The sequence below is a fragment of the Ursus arctos genome, unplaced genomic scaffold, assembly GCF_023065955.2.
Source record: "Ursus arctos isolate Adak ecotype North America unplaced genomic scaffold, UrsArc2.0 scaffold_19, whole genome shotgun sequence".
Classification (NCBI taxonomy): Eukaryota; Metazoa; Chordata; class Mammalia; order Carnivora; family Ursidae; genus Ursus; species Ursus arctos.
The window spans coordinates 23,228,907-23,245,695 of record NW_026622863.1 but is presented as its reverse complement, the minus strand read 5'-3'; the positions used below and the strand labels follow the sequence as shown (position 1 = coordinate 23,245,695).

At 46.2% G+C, this 16,789-nt stretch overlaps 1 protein-coding gene across 2 annotated transcripts in view; it reads right to left on the bottom strand.

The window, feature by feature from the left end:
* Nucleotides 1–16,789, bottom strand: part of PRMT7 (protein arginine methyltransferase 7) — a 44,620-nt gene that overhangs the window by 9,923 nt on the left and 17,908 nt on the right. For both annotated transcript variants that reach the window (XM_026495078.4, XM_057314194.1), the window contains 5 exons: nt 14,513–14,621; nt 9,532–9,644; nt 6,142–6,383; nt 5,738–5,918; nt 80–207 (listed from right to left, as the gene is read on the bottom strand). In XM_026495078.4, coding sequence (XP_026350863.1) covers nt 80–207; nt 5,738–5,918; nt 6,142–6,383; nt 9,532–9,644; nt 14,513–14,621 — 773 coding nt within the window. The remainder of the gene's footprint in view (nt 1–79; nt 208–5,737; nt 5,919–6,141; nt 6,384–9,531; nt 9,645–14,512; nt 14,622–16,789) is intronic.

Here is a 16,789-nt window from a genome sequence, read left to right as displayed (position 1 = left end):
TATAAGGGGAACTTACATAAATTCGGTGTCACTGGCCCAGGGCATGGCCCACCCCCACTCCCCAAGACTCGGGGCATACCTGGTCCTCTGGAGGCTGTACCATACACAATAGTCGTCATGGTGGGCTATCAGGCAGAGGCTTGAGCCTTGGACAACACGTTCTTCTTGTGGCAGGAAGTACACACACTGCATCCAGTGGTCCCGCCACTGAAACAGGGAACAGAGAATCAGCTGTCCCCAAGCTGCAAAAAGAGCAATGTTTCTAATCCAGGAGTCAAAATCCAAGCCCAAAACCCACCTGCAGGGAGACCATGCTGTGGACTACTCTCCACATTTAAGAGATGCCTACTCTCGCCAAAGAAATAAAGAAAATTCTCAAGTCAGAGAGGCTAATGGCTGGAAAGCTTGCTGGAATGCTCCTGGCTTTCGGAGGATACAATGCAGCCCAGGGTAAGCAGTCTTTAAGAGGGGTTCAGGACAGGGGGCTCCAGCCTCTATACCATGTGCATGCATGTGTACATGTGCCTGCCTCCAACCTCACCGTGCGTGCGTGCGTGTGTGTGTGTGTGCGTGTGCGTGTGTGCGTGTACGTACGGGCAATGAAGAAGGGAAGCAGAGAGGGAAGATGGTGGTGAGAGAGAAAGCAAACATAGCAAATGTTAACAATTGGGAAATTTGGGAAAATTTAAGTAAAGGGCATATCAGTGTTTATTTCCATTTTTTCTGTGGCTTTAGAATTTATCAAAATAAAAAGTTGGGAAAATAGTATAGAAAGGTCTTATTCTGTTTATTCTTCTGAATTAAATAGTTTTTAGGGGTGCCTGGGTGGCTCATTTGGTTAAGCCTCCAACTCTTGATCTCAACTCAGGTCTCGAATACTCTAAATTGTGAAACACGGTTTACGATGATCCAGAGTCAACTTTCATTAAGCTGTGTTCATCCTTTTTGACACTACAAGCCCCGCATACAGGATTCTTTGCTAAGGAAAAACAAAGAAAAAAAGCTATACTCACATAAACACCCTTACTGCATATTTAGACTAGCAACAACTGGCACCGAACCAAATGTCCAGCAGCTCAGAAATGGATCTACAAGTCCTTCTAGATTGAGAGTATCAGCAGACACTAAAGATGGTGACCGAACACTAGTGCAGCATGAAAACACAGAAATCAGCACCGACAATACTCACGCATGTGGCAAGAGAGGAGGAGTTCTTTGCAGTGATAGGACCCCGAGTGATACTGGACTCGTTTTTGTTTTACACAAGGAGGTTTATTACTCTCATAATCTTTAAGCCTCTTTTTATTATGTTAAGCCTCTTTTTAAAAAAGAAAGAACTATCCTAAAAAGTGGATGCCTGGCTCAATTCTGATGAGACAAGTGTGTGCTCATTCTCTGTCATCAGCAGGAGCTAAGAAAAACTTGGTCCCTGGGAGACTCCCAGAGCACCACTGAGTGCAGATGCAAACCGAGCTGACACCAGCCCCACTTCTCAGGAATGCATTCTGCCCTACCAGATTTGAATTTAACCGAAAGGCAGGAGAACGACATTCCCAGGTATCTAAAATAGCTAAGTGTTAGAAAATGACAATGTAACCAGACACACTATAGAATAAGTAAACAGTAATGATGAAGGAACAGAAGGCAAGCTGAGGACAAAGCAGAAACTGACACCCCTGCAACCCCTCTCCCCCCCACAGGATGTAGGTGACATTCCTCAGGCACTACTGGCTGCCCTTGAGGGGAAAAAAAATAGTTAACTTATAGAGACCACAATCCTGCAAGACTTGAGTCTCCCTCAGTTTACAAATGTCTTAGCAGTTTACAAGAACAAAGCTATCAGTAAGGTAGCTTCCAGAAGGTAATATAAATACAATTAAACATCTTTATAACCTGCAGGCCATAGACAGATACTTCCAGGAATCCAGGAAGTTCCCAACTATACTCATGTTAATGCCTACCTAAGAGGAAAAAAAACAACTTAACGCAACAATGGCAAAGCCTCCGGTATCCTGTGAATCTTCCTTAACATACAAAAATCCTTTTGAAAACCTCCCTTTTTCCTTACCTCCCCCAACCCCATAGTATATAATCAGGCACCCCTCACAACCCAGGGCAGCAGCTCTTTCTGCCCACGGGTCCTGTCCCCGTGCTTTAATAAGCCACCATTTTGCACCAAAGACGTCTCAAGAATTCTTTCTTGGTCGTCGGCTCTGGATTCCACCCCCCTGCAACTCACCGATATCCCACAATCTCATCAGTAACAAGAAGGAAAAAAACGATTCTCTAAAACCTTTTGTTCATTCCTGACTATGCAAACTGACCCAAAAACAGAGAGCCTCCCCCAACTCCTCCTGGGCTCCCTGACCATCGCGTCCTCACACACCAGCCTCCCAGGTCCAAACGCTAAAGGGCTGCTGACTGAACCCACTGGCCAAGGTGAGACAGACTGAATGTATTTCAGACAAGAGCAGTTTAGTGAAATCATGAGGGAGATCTATTAGCAGCTCTTCAAATTTCTAACAGTCCATATGTCATGGCTGGTAAAGGAAGGACACAAACTCCAGTCAGGAGACAAGCACCCACCACTGCTGCCTAGAGCCAAGGCCCTGCTCCAATCACTGGGTCGGGCCTCAGTCTCAGTTTGGGCATTATGTGATTACCCAGCACGTCTCATATGAGGATTGAGGAGAAAAATACACCTAGTTGTGATGAGAGAGCAGGCGGCTAGCTGAAGACAAAGCACAAGCGGACACCCTGCAACCTCCCCCAACCCCCACTTCTGGGTGGGACCTATGACATTCTTCCAGGAATCTCCCAACTTTCTTAATGTTAATACCTCGCTGGAGGGGAAAACAACCTTAACTTGACAATGGCAAGGCCTCGGGTATCTTAGCTGAGGGTCCTCTTTAGCATATCAAAGTTCTCTAAAACCCTCCCTTTTCCGTATCTTCCCCCAACCCGCAAGAATATAATCACCACTCCTCAAGACCGCTGGGCAGCAGCTCTTTCTGCCCTCGGGTCCTGTCGCCGTGCTTTAATGAGCACCCTTGTGCACCAAAGACGTCTCAAGAATTCTTGGTCGTCAGCTCCAGACCTCACCCCACTGAACCTCACCATATTCCAATACATCAGTAGCACTGTGAAGATATGCAAATGAAAGTATTAGCGTTATATATTCTTGCGCTAATTTTGTATCCATCACTCTCCTGGAAAGAAAGCAGTCCAGGGTCCCCATCCATTCTGCAGGCGAATTCTGACCCCCCCCCTTGCCCCCAAATACTCGCTCAGCGTGAAGACCGGGTGTGCAAAGAGTTCACACATACTGCATGGAGGCACGCCCACCCAAGGCCAGGCAACTGGAGGGTACAGGGGAGATGGGGACCTCACAGGCCCAGGTGTCAGGGGTTACCAACTGCAATCCTGCAGCAGTCATGACCCTTTGGCCTAAGTAACTCAGGAAACAGGGGAGCAGCTAAGGCCATCCCTGATATCACCCTGTGTACACCTAGAACCAGCAGGCCAGCAATCAAGATAAATCCAGTGCCCATGTAGTGGTGACAGGACAAGAGAATAGAGAGAGAATGGTGCCCAGGGACTCCCAGGTACAGAAGGGATGGTTTTTTCAGAAATGTTGGTGAAGTTGGTGGGGTCTGGAGCCAATGGCCAAGAAAGAATTCTTGAGACGTCTTTGGTGAAAAACGCTGCTTATTAAAGCACGGCAATAGGACCCGTGGGCAGAAAGAGCTGCTGCACTAGGGTTGTGAGGGGTGGCTGATTATATACTTGGGAGCTGGGGGTGGGTAAGGAAAAGGGAGGTTTCAAAAGGTTTCAAAAGGATTTTCGTAGGCTAAAGAGGACCTCCAAGATACTAGAGGCCGTGCCATTGTGAAGTTAAGGTTGTTGTTCCTCCAGTAAAGCATTAACATTAAGACAGCTGGGCATTTCCCACTGGAATTTAGGTTATTGACAGGAATGTTTTTATTGATAATGTTTTTTCTTGTAAATCACTAAGACATTTTGTAAACTGAGGAGACTCTTGTCTGTGGTCTCTATTAGTTAACCATTTGTTTTTCCTTCCCTTAGCTTTCAGGCAGCAGAAGTGCCGGCTGGGGGTAGGAATGGGGATTGCGGGGTGTCAGCTTGTGCTTTGTCTTGAGTTTGCCTTCTGCTCTCTCATCAGAAGGAAAGTTTGATTTCTCAGCCCTGAAGCACCTTTCCCACTTTTTTCCCCTTTGAGTGTGTGTAGACAACACATGCACATGAGAGAACATAAAAGGGTCATGGAATGAAAAGTTTCCTTTCCACCACTAACCTCCAGCTCCCTTCCCAGAAGCAACCATTTTTACCAATTTCTATCAATTCTTCCAAAGATATTCTTACACCCACCCACCACACACATAAACTCATAAACACATATATTCTCATCTTTAATAATACGAATGTTGTCATGCCACACACTGTTCCGCACCTCTATTTCTGTTTTACTTAATGATCACCCTGGAGATTGTTCTCCATCAGTGCTAAGGGACCTGCCTCACCCTCTGAATGGATACAGGACTGGTAGCTTCTAGACTGCAGTAAGTACCCTGGCGCATGTCATTATACATATATGCAACTCTACCCAGAGCCTAAATGTCTAGAAGTGGCATCTCTTCCTGTGATGACAGACTGGGTCTCCCTGCGCTCCATGGAAGCTCTGACGTTCATTGGCCTGCTTTTCCCCACAGCTGCACCCATAGCGTGTCACCAAACTTTCTGAACTTTATCACTAACAGGTGGAAAATAATGTCTCACTGCAGTTTATATCTGCACTGCTCTTATGAGTGAGGCTGAACAGCTTTTCACATGTTAAGACCGTTATCTGCGTTTCCTTTTCTGTAGTTCACATCCTCCGCCCACTTTCTATTAAGCTAGAGAAGATTTTGAGGCCATGGAAAATGAGGCTGTAGACAGACTGTAGTTCTCCATTCCAAGCTGAGGTGAGGCCCCTGGGATTACTTGGGGGCAAGGGGTGGGGGCTCTGGGAGCAGCTGTGCTAGGACCTGGGGAGCCAACACACTAAAGCTTCCCCGTGGCCCCGTGTCTGCTGATGCTGCGCATGAACTCGGCGGAGAGGTCTGTTTTCTATCTTACCATAGGTAGCCTTGCCTTTGTTGTTGTTGCTGTTGTTTTCAACTCTTCTGACAGGGGGACCTATGCAGCTCAGTCAGTTGAGCAGCAGGCTTTTGGTTTCGGCTCAGGTCATGATCTCAGGGTTGTGGGACTGCGTGTGTCAGGCTCCACACTCAGGGAGTCTGCTTCTCTCCTCCCTCTGACCCTCTCCCCAGTCTCTCTCCAAAATAAATTAACTTTAAAAAAAAAACAAAAAACTCTTCTCTGACATTAATCCTGACAAAGTCCTGGGGCTCCTGGGTGGCTCAGTCAGTTAAGCATCTACCTTCAGCTCAGGTCATGATCCCCGGGGTCCCGGGATCGAGCCCTGTGTCCAGCTCTCTGCTCAGCGGGAAGCCTGCTTCTCCCTCTCCCTCTGCCGCTCCCCATGCTTGGGTATGCTCGCTCTCTCGCTCTGTCATGTAAATAAACAAAATCTTTAATAAAAAAAATATCCTGACATAGTCCTTTTGTCTCTAAATTCCTGTGAATCTAAGATTCAACATGCTACTTTCCCACAACCAAAAGTGAACAAGTTTCCGACTTGACTTACATGAAAACGTGCTCAACTCCTGCCTCTTACCTGGAGCTCCTCTGGGTCTGAGTGTGCCCAGAAGGGGGCCATGGAGCACTTGATCTTCCCCTCAGGGTCCATTTCAATGTCCCACCAGGAGAGAACCACCTGAGCTCGGCCAGATGCCAGAGGTTCAAAGTGCCGGCTGTGGCAGGCTGCTGAGCTACTGACTTGCTTGCTAAAGTCCACACTGTGGAAGAATATGCAGGAACTTAAGCATATTTTAACCTTACACACTCCATTTTTAAGCTTTTATGATGACATCACCAGCAATGAGACTTGTTTGCAATGGACTCCTGCCTTCAAAAGCAGGTGACATCAGCTAGATTTCCTTCTCACTCATAAAAAACTTCTAAAGACCCCAATTCCCCCAAATATCTCAAAGCACTGTTGGCTGGGTGGCTCCTTGGTACCTGAACATAGGCATCACGTCACTGAGGGCAGTGAAGTCAGTGCGAGACACCTGGTTCAGCTGAATGTCATAGACAGAGGGGGCGCCAGGGCACCTCTCCAGTTCCAAGGGGGGGACGATGACCTGCTCCCCATGGCTGGTCTGAACGCGGACAGGAAAGAGCTTAGTCCACGACCACATTCTCCTGGACTCCACCAGCTGGGCATAGACAGTTGCTCTGTGAGGCACCGCTTCACAGTTTTCCTACGTTTATATGAAAAAAACAAAAGAAGAGAAAAAAAAATCGGTATATATACTATAAAATAAACCCACAGTAATTCTCATTGATCAAAAGAGGCTTGTTCCTTAATATCAGGTCAGTTGAATAGCGTCTAACGCCTTACCACTATGAGGACAGTGAACTCGTTTTGGCCTAATGTCCTTGGGGAAGAGAAAAAAGGAACCAGATTTCAAAAATACACATTATGCCTGAAACAATTTCTGTCAGGGAAGTTCCCAACTACATGACACTCTTAAATACTTCAAAAATAACCCTTAATTGTCATCATGCTGATTAACTCCCACACCAACTTTGAAAAAAGAGTCCAAATCTTGCTAACAGCACTCCTGGCACTGGGCTCCGAGCTTCTCTTCGGCACAGCTCGCCCCAGACACCAGAACCTTTTTATTGCACAGCCCGATGGGTAAGTGTCCATCGTCAGATGACCTGACCTCCTGGCATCACCAGGCACTGCCAACCACTCCCCTCATTTGGTTTGGCTGTAGTCCCTCATCTGGTTTCCCTTCTACCTCATTCTTTCACCCAATAGCCTCTATGCACCACGCACCAGGGGCCCAACCATGAAGAGGACACTCACAGCTACTACTCCAGGGAAATAACAGGCACGAGGTTTCCGGGCTTCAGTACTAGAGACCTCTTCGGTCAGATGATCCTTTGCTGTGGGGGCTGTTTCGTGCATCATACGATGTTCACGAACATCCCTGGCCTCTATACACAAGATACCAATAGCATCCCCCACTCAGTTGTGACACCAAAAATGTCTCCAGGCATGTTTTTCCCCTCTGGCTGCTTCACAAGGCTGTGCTTCCCCTACCCATCCTTCACAGAGAGAACTCCCCAGAGACCTGGTCTGGCCCACCTTTCTCTCCCTCCATACACTCTCACCTGTGGGACGTCATTCAGTCCATCTTCATTTACCAAATACCGCACAGCCAAAAGCCTCTTGGTCCTCTCTATTTGTCTGACCCTCAGATAGCTCAAACACTGTCTAAACCAAAGAAATCACCTTCACCTCTCCCCCTCCTTCCTGAGCCTGGTCCTCCTCCCATCTTCCCTTATAATAGGGAGCACCACCATCCAATCCAGCCTCCCAAGCCCCAAACTTTGGCATTGCCTCAATGCCTCCACATCTAAGTAATTACGAAGTCCTTGACCACCTTCCTCCTCCCCAAGGCTACCTGTCCAGGCCCATTTCTCTGGTCTCAGTTGAAGCCCACCTCAGCCCCAGAGCCTGGACGACTCCAACCACCTTCTAACCAGTCTCCCTGCCCCTGACCTTGCACCCCAAATGCTCTCCACGTGCCCCCCTACATGAATCCGATGTCAATCCCCTGCTTAAAACCCTCCCGTGGCACCACACTGCCTTCTGGAGCACAGTGGCCCATCCCAGTCTAGTCCTGCCCAGCCCTCCAGCCTTAGCTCCAACCCCACCTCCCACGCTACCCATAATGCCAACAACTCACACCGCACCAGCTCACCTTCCCATCTTTGTGCATGCTGACCTCCTCTCCTGAGAACACCCCCATCTGCCAGGCTAACGCTTGGTTACTCTTCAAGACTGACTCCACTCAAGCTTCGTTTTCCTTGATGATCCTCATCTTCCTTGACCATAGCAGGCAGGATCCCACCCCGCTGACCACCATCTGAGCATACCCTCCAACTGTGTTGTGATAAACTGCTCACCTGCCTGCCTGTCTGGGAACACACCTTCATATTCCTGGCAGTCAAAAAAGGGCCTGGCAAAATGAAGGTGCTCAATAAATTTACCTTCTCAGATCTATCACTGGGTCACTCACCACCACATGGACTGTCTGTCAGACGTGCCAGCACCCTGGACGCATGACCTCCAACAAGGCAGGAAAAGGGACAGGCAATGGAAGCCTTTGTGTAAAGCCGTAACTCTTTCACGCTCAGACACAAGGTGGGCAGATGGGGACAGTGATTAGAACAGACAACGGACACCTGGCGACACAGACAGCTGAGAAAGGAAACTGTGGACAGCGACCTGCACACCTTCTTAATTATTAGATGAATTAGAGAAAGACCAATTGGGCAACACCAATGTAATTTTAAATATCCTTGTGTTCTCTGTTTCAGGGATTCATTTAGTTGATAGTTTTAATGTGGAGAAATAGAAATAAGTACTACTAAAGTTACTAGAAAAAGACCTTACATTTTGGAGACATGGAGACATCTCACACAAGTGTGAGGATCCACAGAACAGTCACCATCACATGCTGATTGTGTGAGTAACGTGGCCTGTGGCCCCAACTGCCCCGCAACGAGCTCTTCACTCTGGCCACGCGAAAAACCCCCACACAGGGCCCCAGAATGGGACAGTTGCAGGCTCACCTAGATGGTGCCCACAGGACAGGTGGCAGCAAAAGAAGCAGACACTCACACCTCCCCAGCTGGCTTTTGCCTCTGGGGACGTTTATGTCCATACAAAAGCAGGACCAACAACTCAGAGACTGTCAGCATGCCTCTCCCTTCCCCAAAAAACTGCCAAAGATTATCACTACCCAAATTCTTTCGCCTAGAATGGCCAGAGGGCTTAGCATTCAAGGCCTTCTACCCTTTCCCCCACTTTCCACCATCAGCTCACAAGCCCACCTGGGGGGTGTTCCCACTGACAACCGAACAGGTCCGTTACCAGGGATACCTCTCCCTCTCCTTAGGGCCTCTCCAAGTTCCAGCCTCTCTACATATGCCCTCATCTCCTGATCCCGGCCCTCATCTGCCAGTCTTAAAACAGCATATTACTGGTGCTTCTGTTGGCCTCTCCATTTGGCCCATTCAGTCTGCACCATCGCTGACCAGTGTGGGTCCTAGAAACAGAAAGGATGTATTATGACACTTAAAGAATCTTTGCTGAATTGAACTGAATTCAAAGACGGTTTCTTGCCTTTCAGCTCTAGCCTATGAAGACTTGGTAAGAGACCCAGAAGTCCTAATGAAGGAGAACCAGAGTCTCCCAGGAATCAAGGGTATCCCAGGGAGTACAGAGAAGTACTGAGGGCTCGGGCTGTGTAGACCATGGGGCATCAATGAGACCTGTGTGAAGCAGCTGAGATCACAGCAATGTACCTGAGGGAGGCCCCTGTTCCCTACCTGCACAAGATGTCTGTGGGCATGCTCATAGGAGGGCAGTGCTCCCTCTCCGATCAATTCTGTGTCAAAGAGCTCCGTGATCAGGATATTGGCACGGCATGGCATGTCACCATCTGAGAAACACAAGGAAACGGAGCCAGAAACAAACGATCAATGAGAAAAAATATTTACAGCAAATACGTGAAAGGTAAAAAGTTAACAGATCATTACACTGAAAGCACATATATTCAAGTAACTAGAAGTGTCATGAAACTTTCTAATGGCTCACCAAAAACCCGTTTTGATATACATATACACATCAAAATACTAGCAATTGGTAAACCTTGGTTAAGAGAATGTAAGTATTTGCTATACCACTCTTTCAATTTTTCTGTATGTTTATTAATATTGCAAAGGACTCACAGAACTGATAAGAAAACTATAAACACCCAAAAAGAAAACCAGGCAAAAACACAAATAGGCAATTCAAAACAGAAAACTAATCAATCAAACATATGGAAAGTGTTTCATTCTTCTTAGCAACTGGATACAAATTAACAATTAAACTATTAACGTATTAGCAAAAATGATTTGAAAAGCAAAACTGAACATCAGTACTTCATTCATCTATTTCTAGACTGCACAGAGGGAGGAAAAAATCAAAGCTAGAGAGGATGCGCAATTCCAGTGATACTATGAGACCCAGGGTTCAGCAACACCAATTCCTTACATTAAATTCCGCTTAATTAAGTTAGTTTCTTGCTACCAAACGATCCCCCAAGTAATAGTTCTCTTAGGATGCTAGGAGTAGGGGAGGTCTTTTGGCTGACTCAATTCCTGAACCTCTGTAATGTAATGTTACTTCTACAATTGTAATTTTTAATGAGCCAAGAGACAAAATTAACTTTGGAAGGGGCTATTCATCATAGAGAATTAACCGTAAACATCTCTAATGGTGCACAGATTCCAATCTGACAAAACCCACCCATCTCCCCCACACAGACGAGTCTCAGGGAAAACACAAGGAAAGGGAAGCATTAAGGAGGCTCACAGGACGATGCAGTACACACAGCCTGAACCTCAAGTCATGGAGACCTGAACCCAGATCCCGCTTTGTAGCCCTGAACCCTCAGTGCTGACCATCAGTCGCCTCATCTGTAAAACAAGGGTAATGAGATCTGCCCCAGGTGGTGGTGGTTAGGCCAGCAAAGGTAAGAGCTGTCCACTTTCTACAAAGCACCCTTGTGCTCAATGCCATGAAAGGAAGCTGACAAGAAACAAATGTCTCCTGGCACAGAGACCGTGCTCCCGAGGGGCACTGCCCACCCTCTCTGATATCATGCCAAACTTGAACAGAAATACACTGTCCCAAACCGGGCCCCACCCCTACACGTCTGCTTCTCCCTTTGACGCCGCTGCCTCAGTGGATGGCACCACCAGTCACACAGTCCTGAAACCTGGGCATCATGCACCATCTCCCAGAGAGCAAGGACCCTGCCTGCTCTGCTTGGCATTTTGCCCCAATGCCTAGAACAACTTCCAGCACCCAGGAACAGTCAGCAAATATTAGCTGAATTCTCGATTCTTCCCTCTCTTGTCACCCTACATCCAATCAGTCCCCAAGCCCTGCCAATTCTACCTCCTGAATAATTTCCTAAGCCAATTATGGAATTTAAAATGATTTATTGTCCAGTTTGCTTCAAATAAACAAAGCTTTATGATCCACTGAATCTCAACAAACACTCTTGGGAACCTGATACCTAGCATGTTGAGTGCTAACGCAGGGGGTGCAGTGGGAGCCTGAGGAGGGTGCCTCCTACCCCAGGGCCTCCTAGGTCTCTGCCACATGACTAGATGGGACACAAATACTTCTCCCCAAGTCAGCTGTGAAGTAATTGTGATCAGACTTACCCACCCATTGTAATCAACCAGAAAACCAGATAAAATATATGAAACAAGTGTTTTCAGATGTTGAACAAGAGGAAACACAATTTGTTCACCAAGAAGAGAAACAAATGACCCCTTCAACTGCTCTGGCTTTCTGCCGGCAGGTACCTTCCAGACTGCTATAAGGAGCAAGACAGCAGGCAAAATGTAGCAGTCTTGCTGAGGTAAGGAGACAGCAACTGGAGCTGAAGGAGCGCAGGTGGCTGGGACTCACGGGGGGAACCAGAGAGATGTTACATAGAAAAGGGGCTTCAGAAATCTGTACAGGGCTCCCCTGAAACCCCCTGTTGAATATACTCACACACACAAAAGTCAAGACTGTAGAAAGCCAGGAGAAGGATGACTATACCATGGAGCTAGAAACTGAACAATTTCCAGAGCTCACAGACGACTGGGAAACATTCTAGTTCTGATCAGCCAGCACCAGATACCTCAGGAAAGCCATGCTGTACTAGTGTTACCAAGGTAGTCTTGGAACAATGGTTTTCAACAGGGGGAGATTTTTTCCCCACCCCCAGGACATTTGGCAAGTTCTGGAGACATTTTTGGTTGGCACAAAGGTCAGGTGGAGGGGAAGGAGCGAAGGGGGTCTTCTAGGTGCTACAGGCTTCTACTGGTTAGAAGCCAGGGGTAAACATCCTGCAATACACAGGACAGCTCCTCCCAATAAGGAATTATTAGGCCCAAAATGTCAACAATGTCACTGTTGCGAAACCCTGACTTAGGGGCACCTGGCTGGCTCAGTCGGCGGAGGCTGCAACTCTTGATCTTGGGGTTGTCAGCTCAAGCCCCAGGTTGGGTGTAGAGAATAAAATAAAAATCTTTTAAAAATAAAATCTTTTTTACAAAAGAGAAAAGAAAAGAAAAGAAAGGAAAAGGAAAGGAAAGGAAAGAAAAGAAGAGAAAAGAAAAGAAACCTTGACTTAAACCTCTTCCTTTTTTGAGAGTGGGCAGAGGGGTAGTGGGAGAGAGAGAGCTCAAGAGAATCCCAAGCAGGGTCCACATGTACCACAGAGCCTGACGCTGGGCGCCTCAACGTAAAGCTATTCTAACCCTGCTCCAACAAAGCTTAAAAACAAGTCCTGAAAGGAGCTCCTGGGTGCCTCAGCTGGTTAAACATCTGACTCCTGATTTGGGCTCAGGTCAAGATCTCGGGGTTGTGAGATCAAGCCTTCCATCAGGCTCTGTGCTGGGTGTGGAGACTGCTTGGGATTCTCTCTCTTCCTCTGTGCCTCCCCCACCCCATAAAACAAAATAAAACAAACAAAAAAAACTGCAAGCCCTGAAAGGATCAAACTGATCTGCCAATAGCCCAAGGGCATGGCAGACAAAGCTTTTACAGGAAGACAATACACTGGTACTCAGCAATGCAAAACTCCCAACATACACAGCATCCAAATAAAAATTACTAGACATGTGAAGAAGAAAAATTTAATCCAGAGCCAGGATAAAGATTAGTCAACAGAACAAACCCAGAAAAGACAGAGACAGTGGAAGCAGAAGATATAAAAATATGTTAAAACAATTAATATAGATGACGATAATTATTTAAAAGAACATGAAGGGGCGCCTGGGTGGCTCCGTTGTTCAAGCATCTGCCTTCGGCTCAGGTCCTGATCCCGGGGTCCTGGGATCAAGCCCCACGTTGGGCTCCCTGCTCAACAAGGAGCCTGCTTCTCCCATTCCCTCTGCTGCTTCCGCTGCTTCCCCCCTTGCTTGTGTTCTCTCACTCTCGCACTCCCATAAATAAGTAAATAAATAAAATCTTGAAAAAAATTCTAAAAGAACACACAAACATGTAAGAACAATGGAAATTATAAAAAAGATTCTAGGAAACATTTACAGATTAGAAATACAGTATAAAAAGTTCACTAGATGTACCTACATTAGACACCACAAGAGAAGATCAGTAAATCTAAAGACCTAACCAGGAAACTAGCCATGTCCATCAGTAGGTGAAGGGATGAACAAAGGTGTCCACACACGAGTACTACTCAGCAACAGAAAAGAATGAACTTTTGATCCACAGAATGTGGACAAAACCCAAAAGCATCATGCTATAGAAAAGAAAGCAGGCACAAAAGAGTACACATGGATAATTTCACTTACTCAAAATTCTAGAAAAAGGAGATCTAACCTGTATTGAAGAAAGCAGATCAGTGGGTGCCTAGGGTCAGTAATATGGAGGTGACCGGCTATAAAGCATCACAAGGAATCTCTGTGCGTGACAAAGACACTCTACTACTTTGATTGCAAAAGAGGTTACAAGTGTGTTTGCATTTGTCCAAATTCATCAAACTATGTACTTAAGACAGATGCACTCATTTTATAAAAATTTACCTCAATAACACTGATTAAAAAATGGCACGATCTATATATTCTTTTGCATGCATGTTTCAAAAATAAAGGGGACACTAATCCCTTCTTTTACGCATGTTTCAGGTTCTCCATTAAGAACATTTTTTTAATTAAATGGAACAAATGTGTTGACCTTATACAGATGCATCTTTCTAAATTACTGCATTTTAAAAAACTGTGAGGATATCCATACCCTCACTCCAGAAGCTTCTTTTGCAAATCTTTCCACTCTGCTTCCCAGGAATCGGTGGCATGTGAAACTTGAGAAGTCTGATTCAAATGTCTGGACTATAAAAACTATTCTGAGAGCCTGGAGAGACTGTGCTGCACAGGCAAATCGCTCATGTCAGACGCTGAAGCAGGATGTCGGCACGAAGCAAACCTCTCTCTGCCATCTACCTAGTTTCACTTCGGTCTGAGGAAACGCAAAACGCAGGCAGCTGAGCACATAAGAATTCCAACTTGCTTAAAGCAAAAGGAAGTTTCATTGGTATCACCACGGCTGCACGAGATGAGCTCTGGTTTACTAATTTGTTTTAACTAGCTGAGAAGCAAAGTGCGTATCTTCAGACCACATGGAGAGACCCCATTTCTCTGTGATTACCTGAATACACTTATTCCAGGTAACCAGAATAAACCTCTTCTTCTCTCCTTCAAGAGCAAGTGAAACTTTCAAAACAGTATGTGTTGATCTTACCTGGCCCTATGGTCACCTCAGTGGAATGCTTGTTGATAATCTTAATTTTATCACCGAAGCCATTTTTCTCCACAATCTTCACAGCAGCATCAGCCATAGGCTTGAAAACCTGGAAAAGAGAGCCAAAACCCAAAGAAAAATGAGCAATAATTTGAGCAGTAACATCCTAACACACAAGATCAGCAAGATATGTCATGACACAAGCTCTAAGAATTTAAGTAAAAGAGGTCTCCATGACAGAATTTCCTCCGGAATATATAAAATGTACCTCTGTTACCGTATGATACAGGCAAAATATTCCTTTGGGCCGATTTGATCTAAATAAACAAGACCTCATCTTTAGAATTTAAATATTTTGTTCTCCAAATGTGTGTCAGGAAAATGAATACAAAAGGAAAACATTCTGCTGGGTTTAGAGTTAAACCTTATGGGCCAGGCACACTGGGGAGGCAGCGCTTCCCAAGGAGGTTGCACTACCCAGCAAGGATGGCAGGTGTCACTGCCGAGCTACGGGAAGGCAATAGGGGGCCTTGCCTCACTTAACCAGGACCTGGGGCCTGGGGCAGGACAAGTGCTGTCCTCTCCAGAGGAAAGTGAGACTGTTAATGTATTAGTCCTTAAGTCTGAACAGACATCAGTTCAAAACTGCTCCAAATCCCCGCTGGTGGCAGAATACAGCCTGTATTTTATGGTATTCTAGGCCCTCCATAATACAAACCACCTTACTTCCCCAGCCTTACTCCCCTCCCACCCTACCCCCACCCATGACTGAAGCCCCAGCCACCCTTTCATTGTGCGCTAGGCAACCCTGAGCCTTCCCTGCCCTACCCCCACCTGCCAAAGCAAACCCAACTTTCCAGGGCATCACATATCTCCTCTCCTCCGGGAGTCTTCCTGAACCTTTCACACGTCCCTGAACACAAGCCCCTCCAACTCTTTCTAGCCTGCCCAATTTTAATTGCAAAGCTCCAGCCACAACAGTGCATAAGACGTGCAGATGTGCATGCGGCCACACCCACCCACAGAGTGGAAATAGAAAGGGATAAACTGGTCACAACGACAAGATTTCCACTTTTTCTAAGTTCTTTTCTGCATCGTCTATATTTCCTATCAAGAACACATATTTCTTTTATTATGATCAAGGGGGAAATGCTATATACTTCCGTAAAGAATACATATGTGCTTAGCTAGAAAAAGAAATCTTCACAATCTGTTTCAAATTATTTCTAGGATCTGGCTTGATGTTTTTAGATGTAGTTTGAGGAACTCATGCCCTCAGCTCTCACCCATCACCTTCCCTCCACCCCAAAGTATCACAAGCTCATGTCACCCCTCAGCCCTCCTGCCTCTTGATGTCATCACTGATCTCCTCTGCGGACCCTTTGGGCTCTGACATTCACAGTCTCCTCCTCAGCCACCAAGAATTCAAGACCTCACCCAGAACACTTCTTTCTGGAACGGCCCCTGAAATTGACTTCCCAACATCATTCTGTGTACTCCTCTGCCCCTCCAGTCAGTTTGGGGGACTGACCTTCTCCCAATTGGTACACCTGTGTGGTCTACAGGTAATCAACTCTTTCAGGCCAGGTCAAAGAGGTAAGTTAAAGAGGATTTAACCTTATTCTGGCCAATAAACCCAAGGAGAGATTTCCCAGAGATTCCTGGGAAAGTTCTTGTTCTTAAAAAAAAAAGAAAAAAGTGAGGAAAGCAGGACCATGCTTCATTTTCAAAGACTTTACCACAGAAATCACTGCAACTAATACACCTTCCCAAAATATGCCTCACTTTTCAAATGTATTAAAAGAGAAGTTTATAGTCTATGTCTATGATTTCTTGTATTCCATCCACTCCTCAACCCTACTCCCCTGAAAATACCACCTAAAGGAGGTCACCTCTTAGCTACCAACCCGACAGCCTTCTCTCAGTCCTCATCCTGCTCAACTTCTATACCCATGCTGTGTAATACAGAGACCACATGCATTTAAATATAAGTTGATTAAAACTGTATGAAATTTAAAAATTCAGTTTCCCATCCCCCAAGTGCTTAGCAGCCGTTATGTGGCTAGGGATCACTATATTGGTCAGCACAGCTATAGAAGACACTCCACATCACAGAAGGTTCTAGTGGACAATGGTGCTCTAGAACACCCATACTTGCTGACCACTCCTTCTTTCCCATGATTCCCATGCAATCAGCCGCCTCTTGGCCTCCATCTCTGCCCTCTAGGGTCTCGCTGTGTCTATCTGAATTTGACTTTACTGGCCACTCCTTTTCCT